The 12,845-nt window shown below is 37.4% G+C and overlaps 1 protein-coding gene and 1 long non-coding RNA gene across 3 annotated transcripts in view; one reads left to right on the top strand and one right to left on the bottom strand.

Annotated features, from left to right (window-relative positions):
* On the top strand, positions 1–2,134 carry LOC122864931 (CD59 glycoprotein-like). Its single transcript, XM_044172732.1, has 4 exons — positions 1–91; positions 412–480; positions 1,186–1,293; positions 1,864–2,134. The coding sequence occupies exons 2-4, from the start codon at positions 423–425 to the stop codon at positions 2,025–2,027; spliced, it is 330 nt and encodes a 109-aa protein (XP_044028667.1). The 5' UTR covers positions 1–91; positions 412–422; the 3' UTR covers positions 2,028–2,134.
* The window catches only part of LOC122864932, a 45,433-nt gene continuing 34,603 nt past the window's right edge, over positions 2,016–12,845 (bottom strand). Inside the window, exons 4-5 of one of the 2 annotated variants that reach the window (XR_006375352.1) lie at positions 4,664–4,725; positions 2,016–3,740 (exon numbers count right to left, since the gene is read on the bottom strand). This is a non-coding gene — a long non-coding RNA (uncharacterized LOC122864932). Of the gene's footprint in view, positions 4,726–12,845 lie in introns of both variants that reach the window. The other variant, XR_006375351.1, reaches the window with a different exon arrangement.

Here is a 12,845-nt window from a genome sequence, read left to right on the forward strand (position 1 = left end):
TACTTTTTGGTATTTTGTTGGTTTTGCTGTTGGTGCTTTTACAAAAAGACTCTTCTTCATGAGCTAAAATTCATTTTCTCCACATTCACAGGTGAGTGCTGGATGACTGAACAATTTGTGATGAAAATGTTTATTTCATAGATAACTCCTACAAATTCATCATCTCAGTTAGTTTTTATTTTCATTCGATAAAATGTAACTCCAGAAAGTCAGTGAAGGTGAAAATAATAACAAGTACAGCAAAAAATCTGACAGTTTTTTCTTTGTGAAAAATTCAAGACAGATACAGAGGTGGCACGTGTGAACATGTTTTATTCCTTTTTTATTTCCACAAAGTCAATTCCCTGCCTTTTATCCAGCTGTGACATTATTGTGAATTGTTTTTTTTGTTTTGATTTTCCGACGTGACAGTGCTTCCAGTCATGATGAGGAGCTCTGTGGTGTTTTGCCTGGCTGTCAGCTTTTCCATGTTTGGATTTGGTAAGAAAAAAGGGGTTGAAGAAGGAATCAGTATTGCTTTCATTAATGCTCTCTCTTTTTTTTTTTTTGCTCCTGAAAAGCGCAGCCAAGTGGGGCTAAGTCAGAGAGATTATATGTTTCATAAAGAGCCTGAGGGCATTTTGGCAGATCAGTGTGCAGTTTGCATGTTCTGCTGTTGTGTCATGTGCTTCCAGTTCACACTTTGCAGAGTCAGTGATAAAAATTCATTCATAATATTTTCTATGATGTTTCAGGACATGCAGTTTGCTCTGTGCACAGCTGTGTCATAGCTTTTTGGTTTTTGGAGATCAATATCTCTCTCATGTCTGCATGGTAAATATGAAGCTACAACCAGAAGCTGGTTAGTTTATCTTAGCATAAAGACTAGAAACAGGGGGACATAGCTAGCCTGGCTCTGTCTAAAGGTAGCTTTATATTTACCATACAAATATAGAAGTGGTATCAGTCTTCTCATCTAACTCTTGCCAAGAAAGCAATAGCAAGCATATTTTCCAAAATGTCAAACTATTCCTTTAAATATAGGAAGATTTGACTCCTCCTTAATTAAGGCTTGATCTCAGACATGAATATCTCTGAGAGTAGAAGTGAAATGAGGAAACTCATGATGAGTTCACAAACACTGACTGTGCCACTTCAGACTGAAGTAATAAGCTGAATCACATGAACTCTGTCTCGTTTCTCCAGGCCTCTCGCTGCAGTGTTACTCCTGCCCTGATGGCTCCTCCAAAAGCTGTGAAGTCAAACAGGAGTGTGACCAAGGTCAAGACTCCTGCCTCAAACTCACCAGTGGTGGTAAGTATTGAAACAATGTTAATTTAATTTGAGGAATATTTATGTTCAAACACTGATTAACATTTACTGTACTGTAATACAGTGGTCATGGAAATTATATAAATATATAATTTATTATTGTTTAATTGTTATCACGTGACTGAAATTCTATACTTAGTTCACATAATAACAACTGAACCATCTCCTGATGACGGCCATGAGATGTTCTCAGGAAAATCTGAGAAAAAAGTCAATAATGAACCTTCAAGGTCCAATTCCTTAAACTATTTTCGTTCAAGAAGTTGTAATAATGTTGCTAAGCCAGTATGTTTGCTAGTAGGTGATAAATGCACTGAGCCTCATTAAAAGATATTTTTTTACTTATTTTATTTCTTCAGTCTGGTGGTTAGTTTATAGACACATCATATTTGGAGGAAAATGCTTCTGAATAAGTCTTTTATTGGTCTTTCTTTAAACTGGCTGAATTGCCTTGCCCATTATTGTCATTAAAATGTACAGTACAGGTATAGGCATTTGTTACCATGAATATAAAAGTAATACTCATAAGACTAATGCTGTGTCTCCTCTCAGAAATGACCTACACTAGATGCATGAGGTACAGGGACTGTGGCTTTATGACTCTTGCTGTCAGATATTCCCTCACTGAGTTCAACTACTCCTGCTGTCAGTCAAACCTATGCAATGCCCAAGAGAAAAGTTTGCTTCAGATGTTTAAGGTTTCTTCAGTTAAGTGAAATGAAAAGTCCAGATTTCAGTATGTTGATTCTTCAATGTAGCACTTAATTGTTGTACCACTGCTGAACATTGTTAAACACTCAACAATAAAGTCTTAATAAAAATATGTGCACTTTCAATATTTATCCACACTGCAAAAATCTTCATCTCAACAAATTTTTGTCTATATTGCGTTCTAAAAGTCGTATTGAATCTATATAAGATAAATCAATTTGTTTCTAGTGTCATTTATCTTCTTTTCTATTCGATTCTAGTGTTGCAATTTGTGTTATTTTGCCTTTTGTTTTTTAAAGATCTAGTCACAAATTTTTCAAGTTCCTGAAACTGACTTGTACTTGATAAAGTAATGGTACCACTTTCTAATAAGACACCCTTTATAAAGCATTTATAAGTTGTTCACATTCAGATTCAGATTGACTCAAGAGCTTGATTGCATAGTATGGAGTACAAGCAAAATATACAATACAATCACAACAATGGCACCCAGCAGGGATGAAGTACAACATAAACACATTCATTTATCTGAATGTAATAACAAATTGTAACTAACGACTTTAAGGTAGTAAATCATGTATTACTGGTTTATAGGTCCGTTATAAGACATTAATAAGAACAACTTTTTGGTTGCCAGGTTGTGAAAAATCCCTTTTGTTAGGTTCAGTGTTAGGCCCAAGTTTAATGTTATTAAACGACCTGCTGAAGCACAACAACAGCCTGAAAACAATCTGAAGAAGAAAGTCCATGACCGTACGAGTGTCTGCTGCTGCCCTTGAATAATATTTTAAGCTGCAGTTTCCCCTACAGGGGATTAAAGAATGATGTGGTGAGAACAGAAACATGTGTGTGTGTGTTGTTAGGCCTTTTTCTGCAGCAGTGAGTAAGTGTAATGTCTTAATTTGTTGACTTTAATTAAAAGAAGGACAACATCTGTTACCTGAAACAATGTGTGTGTGTATTTGTCTGTGTTATTCTATCCTCATGATGTCCTCGCAAGTCATGAAATAAGTTTGAGTGAGGACATTTATTCTGGACAAAATACAGATAGATAGATTTTTTAAGTAAGAAAGTCAAGATTTATAGGAAATCATTATACGTCAATGTGTGTGTTTGTGTGTGTCTGGGTGTATACTGTGTATGTGTGCGTCTTCATGCTACAACCCTGTCCAGGTGGCTAGATAATTAAAAACATTTCTCACACTTGGTTTTACATCTGGCCAAGCAAGGGAGGAAAAGACCAGGTGTGTGTGTAACTGAGAAAGAGAGACTAAAATGGGCTGTGTTGGGTGGAGTCAGTGATCGTTTGGAAGTCCCTACTGAATATAATCTATTGTGAATAGACTCATAGGATGTAATCTCATCTACCCAATCTTTCAAATCAGGAGCTTTAGCTGTTTTCCAATGCCTCAAAATAATTCTGGAGGCTGTAATACCCACCATAATTTCAATCAGGAGAGACAAGTGAATAAAGTAAAGATAGAATTTATTTAAACAGATGATGCGAGGTGTTAATCTTGACAGAGTCTTTGGCGCTTAGACTCTGCAGGGAGATTTTGGTGGTGGAAGGCGTCTGTCCTGAGCAGCGCAGAAAAAATCCCTCCCGTGGAGTGCAGACACTGGTGGTGGTGGCTGATGATTCTGCTGAGGCTGATGGATCTGCAATGACTGGGCGTAGATTGGGCGGTGGAGGGGCGTGCAACAGTTGAATGACCATACTGAAAGCAGAGAAAGAATCATATTTAAACAGACGGTAGTAGGATGATGGGTTGACAGTGAAGGTGTGTCGCTGTGCTATTGAATAGATGAGACCAGCTGATGGAACAGCTGATGTCCAGATTTGACAGCCCCTAGAATTACTACACCTAAGCATGCCGATGTCTAGTCTTCCTGACTGAACTTACCCTAGAGCTTCATAACAGAAAATGGACATTTTGATGTTTTTGGCATTTGAGATCTGTCCCCTAACAAACATAAAACAGGAGTCAAAGGGATTGCTGAAACAAACCCACGACTCAGGACTTGAGAATAGTCCCACTAACGTAGGAAAGTTCCTCCTTCCATTCTGCACTTCTAACACAAATTATTCTTAATCAGTTTCATTTTGTGGAGTCTTACTGGGGCGTGATGACATCTATGTAATATCTTAAAATGTGCTATGTCTTTATATATTTACCACATTCTGTCAAGATAGTCAACCATTTCGGATGTTCTAATTCTCTCTCTGCAATAACAATTTCCCATTCAGTGCAGCACGTGTCATTATGCTGCATGTGCTGTCAAACTGGTGTTTTCAATTTGTCTGTTTTATTCCTTTGCAGCATGTAAATGTATTAAATACATTCCCTTCCTCATAGAACATTTGCAGAGCAGATTTGTTGAATATTTTAAATTCTGCATTGTTTACATCCATATTTACTTGTTACCATTACTTCTTCGTTCTTCTTTACTGCCTTTGTTGGCGGATTGTTACACTTCTTTGTGTGTTAGTGCCACAAACTGTCGATCGAAACCAGCAGCAAGTATGTACAGTATATCGTGTTGCCCACGTGCATGCATGTGCATCCTCTTGCACGTGTACAATACCAACATAACGGGACACATTCAAAAAAGACTAGTGGTCAAAAACTCCACACATTACCTTTAAATTGTAGTGCGTTGAGCTCTCAAGGCTACCATAGAAAAGACCCAAAAACCACAATCCTGTCATTAGAAGGAATAGAATAGAACAAAATAGGAGTTGGTTAGTTGGCTGGATTATGGTTGGTTTATCAAGTTTAAGAGGTACATGCGTCTGTGTTCAAAACCCTCTGTTAAGATTGAAGAATATATTTCAGAAGCAAAGGGGGGAAAAAACAGGAAAAAACTGATGTCTCAGCCTGTCTGATCAGCTTGTAAGACTGACAGGGAGGGAAGCTTCCTGCTTCAGAGTCGAGTGCATTTCACAGACGACCCAGCAGCATGACACCGAAGGAAAAAATAACAACAGACAGGTTGTAAAGCCTTTGTTCAAGCACTGAAATATACAGTATACAGAGCTGGATTTGAAGCCTAAAGCAGCACGTGTGAGTGTTTTAGCTGAGATCCATAAACAGAAACCATAATCAGACAGAGTATCAGCTGCTTTTTGAAAGGTAAAAGCCTGTTTTTAATTAACAGCAGATGTTTTTTAAGTGTTGAAACAAGAAGATGCCTCAGCGAATAATTGAAGTTTAACATTTTTGAGTAGTGCTCTTGTTCAGACTGAGATGCCTCAGGAGCTTTCTGTTTCTCTCCACACCTCTGCCCTCTTCTTATTCTCTCACTGTTTTTGAATTTGAACATAGTTACTTAGACATAAGACTGTTTTTTAAATATCAAAGAGTTCTAATTTTCAGTATCATCAGATTGTTGTGTTTTGTCTGTTGCCATGTGCAGTGGCTTGAGAAAAAAAAATGACAGTTTTCCCACTGCTGACTGTTTTTGTGATTAATGCAGCCAATTAAACTCAATTTTATGGCAGCACTTCCTCTAAAAAAACTGTAAGGCATTTTGTGTGTGTGTGCTTATTTATTTCATATACTGTCTAAAACTTTTTGTGTGTTTGGTCTTGTTTAGTATGTCATAATGGGCTTTTCTGTTGTTGTGTTTTTCCCCAATGTGTCGTCATTCATCTAATTCCTTGTAAATTCATTTACAAGGAACATTTACCAAAAAACAGCTCTAGATTTAAAAGGAATAAATGCATTTTGTTTCCTAATGAGTCCAATCATTAAATACCCTGTATCAGTAATGTACCATGTAACAAAATGTGTTGTTAGTGGGATAAGAGGGCTTTTGGGAATTTTGGAAAATTCGCAGAGGTGGAAGAAGTACTCAGATCTTGTACCGTAAAAGTAACAATACCAGTGTAGAAATACTCGTAGAAAGTACAAAAGAAATGACATCAAAATATACTTAAAGTACCAAAAGTAAAAGTACTCATTATGCAGAATGTACATTATGTTATTGGATTATAATTATTGATGCATTAATGTGTTCATCACTTTAAAGTTGAAGCTGAGAAAGGTGGGGCTAATTTTAACTACTTTATATACTTGTGAATTTCCCCCCAGGGATCAATAAAGTTTTATCTTAATGTATAATATTACATCATAATTTTGTTTATTATATTTTGCATTATTAATCAGAATCTGCAAACTAACTAGTAACCAAAGTTATCAAATAATTGTAGAGGAATAAAAAGTACAGTATTTGCCTCTGAAATGTAGTGGAGTAGAAGTATAAAGTAGCATGAAATGGAAATACTCAAGTTAAGTACGGGGACCTCAAAATTGTACTTATGTACAGTATTTGAATAAATGTACTTAGTTACTTTTCACCACTGGAAATGCGCTTATTCACTTTCTTGCTGATCAGATGAGATTAGCACATAGTATGGTAAATATGGAGCTAGAGCCAGGAGTTGATTAGCTTAACTTAACGTAAAAACTGCAAGCAAGGGGAAACAACTAACTTGGTTCACTGCAAAGAAATATGGCTACTAAGTGGGCTGCATTAAAACAACACAGGGGCTATGTTGGTGGGGGTGTGTTGTTTCAGGTACTGATGAGACATGAAATACAATCCAGATAGGCTGGCTTGTGTTACAGATTTATGTGAGTTTATAATACTCTGAGACAAGATATTAAAATCATTTACAACAAGAATGTATGCTTGCATGCATTTGACTGGCCACCGCAGTGTCTTGCATTGCAGCAAAAGTTAAGCCAGGTTCAACTTTTTTTCAGGACTCATTCCAATAAAGGACAGGGCTGAGTTTTTCACGCAGAGCTAAAGTTGGCCTGAACGTGGCCTAAGACTTGTAATTCTCACTAATTAAAATGTTAAATCTCTTTTGTTTAACCCACACAAAAACAGGAATATAAAAACGACTAGTTGAACTGTTTGAACGAGGTATAAAATCTTAACTAGTGAGCTTTACAGGTGTTTGCAGCTGTTTCCCCTTGCTTCCAGTGTTTATGCTAAGCTAAGCTAACTCCCTCCTGGCTCTAGCTCCGTACTTAACACACAGACATGAGAGTGGTATTGATCTTTTCATCTAACTCTTGGCAAGAACAAGAACAAGCATATTTTCCAAAATGACGAACTATTCCATTAATTAACATCAGCAAGTTAAATCTGACTTTTATTGTTAATTGTATTGTTTTTTGTTGTAGCATGTATCTTTGTTTTATACTCTTGTAGCTTCACCAAGACAAGCAGACAAGCAGCATGGATTCACACTCTTCCTTATATTTACATTAGACTATACAATATGGCTGCCTGGTGCCCAACAGGCAGTAAAACTTATTTATACTGGTAATAAAAGACAAGCAACAAAGCCACAGGTTAGCTACCTGGACGGATCTCTAATGAGCTTCACTGTCATTCTAAATAGTCTCGTATGACTGTGTCATTCTGGTAATCAAGGCAGCAACTAGTTTTATTTTCTCTCCCTGTTGCTGTTGCACTGTTGCACAGCAGACTATCGCCATGGAAACCAGACCTGTGGAGGGCTTGTATAATTTTTCAGTATTTTTTATATATAATCTCCTCTAATCCTGGACCAATTAGTTTCAGACCAGGACAGAGAGGAGGAACATCTCTCTCTCTTCTTCCCTTGATGATTTTCTTTTTGTCTTCCTTCCTCATCTCTCTAAATCGGTCTCTCTCTCTCCCTCTCTATCTGTGTGTCCGTCTAAATCTGTCTTTATTTCTTTCTCCGTATTTTTCTCTGGCTTGTTTTTTGCACAACATCTGCTGCACATAGACACACACATGGACACTTATCCACCAGATCATCCCACATTAATTTTGCTTCCTATTAATCCAATTAGTTCTAAGAAATTGTTGATTTCGCTTCATCTGTTCTCTCCTCTTGTCCCTCTTTTTTTGTGTCCTCGTTTTAGTCTTTTCTTGGTTACTCTGGAAAAGCCCACTGCTACTACTTACTTATTCTACTACTAATAATAACAAATCTTTACTACTAACAAAAGCTACAGCAATTAAACTGTGTGCATGGTTTTCATCCTCACCAACAGATCAAGTTATGTAGATTTTTAAAAACAAATTTTTTTCTAGCCATTCATTTGTCTCTCTGTCTCTCGATTTTTTGCTCTCTTGGGTGCCTTCAGGCATGTGTGTGTCAGAAATCCCATGGGGTGCGTGTCTCCAGGGTATCTGCGACATGCACACACTGGGAGGACACAACACACACACACACACACACACACACACACACACACACACACACACACACACACACACACACACACAGACTCATTGTCCCAGTTGGGGGTACAGGCTCAGATCTGGGGGAGGGAGAAGCACAGCGGGAGTACAAGGGGAAAAGATTATACCTCTGTGTCTGACACACACACATATACCCACACTTTCAGAGACACACACACACACACACACATACAGTGACACGCACACTCACACATGTATACACACACAGCGACACACACACACACACACACTGAACTCACAAACATACAAATGCACACAAACAACAAACCCTGAACTTTGAACAGTGAGGTGAGATAGGCTGATGTTACATATTAAACGTTTTCAGGCTGCTTAATTGAATCCATAGAGTTTTACTTGTGTATCACACTCTACAAGTAACTGAAAAGTTTCAGACATACATTTGCATATGGTTGAAACTGACTCAAGGTTCTGTAAGTAGGTTCATGCAACAATGATTCAAAATGCTGATATAATGTCAATTATGAGTTTAAGTAGGGTACTTCTTCAAAACACCCCCTGCTTTTTTGAGGGGATAGTAGAGTAACCAAGTAGGAGGAGTTATATCGGGTAGCCAGCATTCCTCAAGTAAAAGCTCTTTTTTGCATAGAGAAATAGGTGCAGTTGGAGCTGTCAACTCTTAGATGGAGAAAAAATGTCAGATATGAGTAAAAGAAAATGATAAGTATCTGTGTTGAAAAGAACTCAGACTGTGTTCATAAAACCTGATGGAAACATGTCAACTCCAAGTCCCAAGGAGCAGTGTGGTAAAAAATCACAGAGTTTAATATTCTGTCACCTGCCCTGCTAATAGCAGCTTGAGGTTAGAAGATGAGGTCTGGATCAATTCCTTTTTGAAGTCTAAGTCAATCAGCGACTATGGTGCTGTGTTTTTTTCTTGATTGTACCACAGAGCTTTTCTAAAGTCTCAAGGCTGTGTCCCAAATCCATATCACACTAATTCTATATTCGATGTGGTATGTACTACATCCTAACGCGATACGATATGTACTACATTCTAATTCTATACGATTTGTACTACATACTAATTGTCATAGTAATCGGTTTAAACAGCTAGAATACAAAAATATCAACACACTTACTACTTACTTTATACTAAAAGAAAATTATACAATACATGTGATGCTGGATGTCAATGAAACTGAAACTTTGGAAAGCTACTGCCAATTAAACTTCAAAAAGGAGACATCAAAATGTTTTTCCTGAGATTCAATACTTTTTGTTTTCCAAGATTTTTTGGAGCTGTTTCACTACCTCCCATAATTTATTTAAATGTTTTCCAGCTGTGAGCAGGTCCTCCTTTTCGTTTGTGCAATGCATTGTGGGAGAATTGTGTTCATCAACAGTACACTCAAAAATCAACTGTATTTAGTCTGCATGCTGAATGGTTTGAGTATATTTTATTTTACTTTTCTAGTGTGAACATACTATATACTAAAAACCTGCTTAGAATCAGGTTGTAGTATGGAACTGGGACATGGCTGCAGAGGCTTATCTGTACTGTAGTATTTTGTTCCATTCAGCATGGTAAACTGGCTGAAAAAAACATGATTTTTCCAGATTTTTCCAAGTTACAATATTTATAGAAAATGGCCACAATATAATCCTACAGTATTGTTAAATTATCCAGGAAACTGTCTTGACTGTAGTGCCAGTGTTATTGTACTGTATGAGTACAATTACACAGTGTTTGTAAAATGTAAGGATTAATATGTATGTGCATTGTTGGCCATGCTTCAATGGCAAATAATTTGTTGATCATAAAAAAATTATCTTGGGGAATCTATGTTTCTGTGTCGAGGCACACTGACCAAAGTTTAACACGTGACTTTATAGCAGGAAGAATGCCTGAATGTATCAGCAGCTCAGCCCACATCCCTCCTATTAGCTTCACACTGAGTATTAACGCAAGACTCATTATAGGTGACCCTTACAAATACATCTGCAGGCATTTTAAATAACTCCCTGCCAGTTTTTAACCAGTGAGTGTTATCTGGCTTGCAATTTAGATGTGTTTGTTAAGAAAATTAAATTACTGATTTACAAAAAACTACCTCTACCATCATCCCTAGAACAGTGTCATTGCATGTCATTTTTATTTAATTGTTTTGGGCAGCAGTAAATTTCATCCACCTCATACTAATTTCAACTTACCAACATACACATAAATTCACATTGTCTCTCCTACTCTCTCTTTCTCTGTCTGTCTCTCACACACAGACAGATTTCCTCTTTGTATTGGTTATATATAATGACCACTGAAGCATGGAGGACCAATGAGGTCAAGGGTGAAAAGGGGAAGGGGCGTACTGTGTGCATAGAGAGACTTTCTCTCACACACACAAACACACTCGATCCACTAGATCCACAGAGGACATCAGCGTGCTTGCTGACATACCTGACAGCATTATCAGCACTGAACTCAGATCAGCTCTCATGTCAAATTGTTGCAGGAGTCGTACCAACTGAACCGTGAGATGACATGTCATGTTTGTTGGTGACACTGCAGCCAGATGCTGTCAGCACATGATCACACTCATTGTCGTTAAACTTTAGGAAACATAGAGAAGTGATGAAATATACTAAAATATCATCAACAGAAGATGTTGTTGTAGATCAATGGTGCCTTAGAAACAATAATTCAGTGCAGATGTCCATCTGTAAGATCTTTATTGCAATTTATCACAGCTGTGTATATCTAATACATTGTAATAACTGTGTAGCTGAGAAGAAGTAAATTCCCATAAAATGCAGGAACCAGTCATATTCTTAAATTATTTACTGCAGTATAGTAGTATAATAGTATAGTATAAGTATCAATCTGTGCAAATTAAGGCTTACATAAAACACAAAATAGCACATTACTATAAAAAATAACGTAACATCCATAATTAATGGATTTAAAGGCAGTGAAACATATTGTGAGTAAGTGTAATGTATTGTGAAATTAAAAAACTGATGTTCTGATTTGAGCACTGATCACACAATCACACACAATATTTTTGTCAATTAAAAGGAGAAACAGCTTCACTTTAAAAGTGTAATTTAATTTTTAAGCATTTTTCCTCAACAACTGAACAAAAATGTTGTTTGATGTTTCCTTACATGACTTAAATATTTCGGGAAATTATCGGGAAACACTAATTGCATTTAGACATAGAGCTAATATTTACTCCATGGTGATCACAAAACCTTAGTGAAGTCAAAATTATTGATGGCAAAATACTGCAGTTCACACACTATCATACAAGTAGGACACAGGTTTAGTATTAGTTGTTATTAATGTATCTATTTTTACCCCTGTACTGGGTTTGTTTGTACATACATTTACATTATTGGATCAAAGATACAATTTCTTTAAAACCTTGATACAAAAATAAAACAAGGCAGCTGTGAATAAAGGTCTCCAAAGATAAGACTCTGGATTTCATCTTTTAGTAAAATTGTTTTTCATTTGTGCATGACAACAAAGGAAAACATCGAGAGGTGACGTCCTAGAGTGACTCACACAAACACACACACACACACACACACACACACACACACCCACGCTCCCACCCGACTGTAGTCCCCATATGGACCCTCTCTTGAGAGAAAAAGCTTTCAGGGAGGAGTAAATGTGTGTTTTTTATAACGTGAGTGTGTGTGTGTGTGTGTGTGTGTGTGTGTGTGTGTGTGTGTTAGAAGAGAGGCCAGTGCACCAGTCTGGAAATAGGGGACACATTAATCTTATTTGTCATAACCTGTCCCTTGAGACACTCGGACCCCCCTGTCCCCATACCCACACACCCACACACACACACATGCACGCTGACCCCCTCCTGTGTGCTATCGGTATCTGCGACGGACAGAGAGAGTGAGGCTAATTCCATGTGAGAGTTAAGACGGTGGAAACAAGACAAAGACCGTGATGCTGTATTGTTGTGTGTGTGTGTGTGTGTGTGTGAGCCCATGTGAGTGTGTGTATGGCCTTTGTTTGGGTTGTAGTATAATTCACTTGGGTTGTAATATAATTCACTTTGTGTCCTTTGCTATATCTCAGTACTCTTACCTCTCATTAGTCCATGTTGGTATCCAAACTTTGTGTGTCCATCTCATTGTGTGTGTGTGTGTGTGTGTGTGTGTGGGCAGGACAAAGGGACATTATGCAGGACTCTCACTCTGCTCTCTCTCGGTTTTGTCACGGTGCTGTTGACTAAAAGACCCTGCAGTTCTTGTTGTAAAACCTGAAACAACCTCAGAACAAAGAAGAAAAGATGGTTATAAATAATTCTGCTGCACCATTGGGGAGAAAAATCATTTAATTAGGGAGAAGGTAGGGCCTGTTTGTGTCTGTAAAACTGAATTCAAAAACATTATCAACATTTCAAACATTAAATCTTGATACAAGTGGGCTAAAGCTATAATGTGCCTGCCTGAGAAAACTCTCGTTATTGTAACTCTACCAGATATGCACTGTGAGGTTTTCTAAAGACCAACATACCCAAAAACCCAACCACTGGTTTATTCACAATGCTTTTAATATTATTTTA

The sequence above is a fragment of the Siniperca chuatsi genome, linkage group LG17 (genome assembly GCF_020085105.1).
Source record: "Siniperca chuatsi isolate FFG_IHB_CAS linkage group LG17, ASM2008510v1, whole genome shotgun sequence".
Lineage (NCBI taxonomy): Eukaryota > Metazoa > Chordata > Actinopteri > Centrarchiformes > Sinipercidae > Siniperca > Siniperca chuatsi.

Bases quoted from the DNA above. Each gene is read 5' to 3' on its own strand.
- LOC122864931 (XM_044172732.1), top strand. From the start codon at position 423: ATGATGAGGAGCTCTGTGGTGTTTTGCCTGGCTGTCAGCTTTTCCATG. The intron at 481-1,185 runs GTAAGAAAAAAG...TCGTTTCTCCAG, and splicing joins CTTTTCCATGTTTGGATTTG to GCCTCTCGCTGCAGTGTTAC. The intron at 1,294-1,863 runs GTAAGTATTGAA...GTCTCCTCTCAG, and splicing joins CCTCAAACTCACCAGTGGTG to AAATGACCTACACTAGATGC.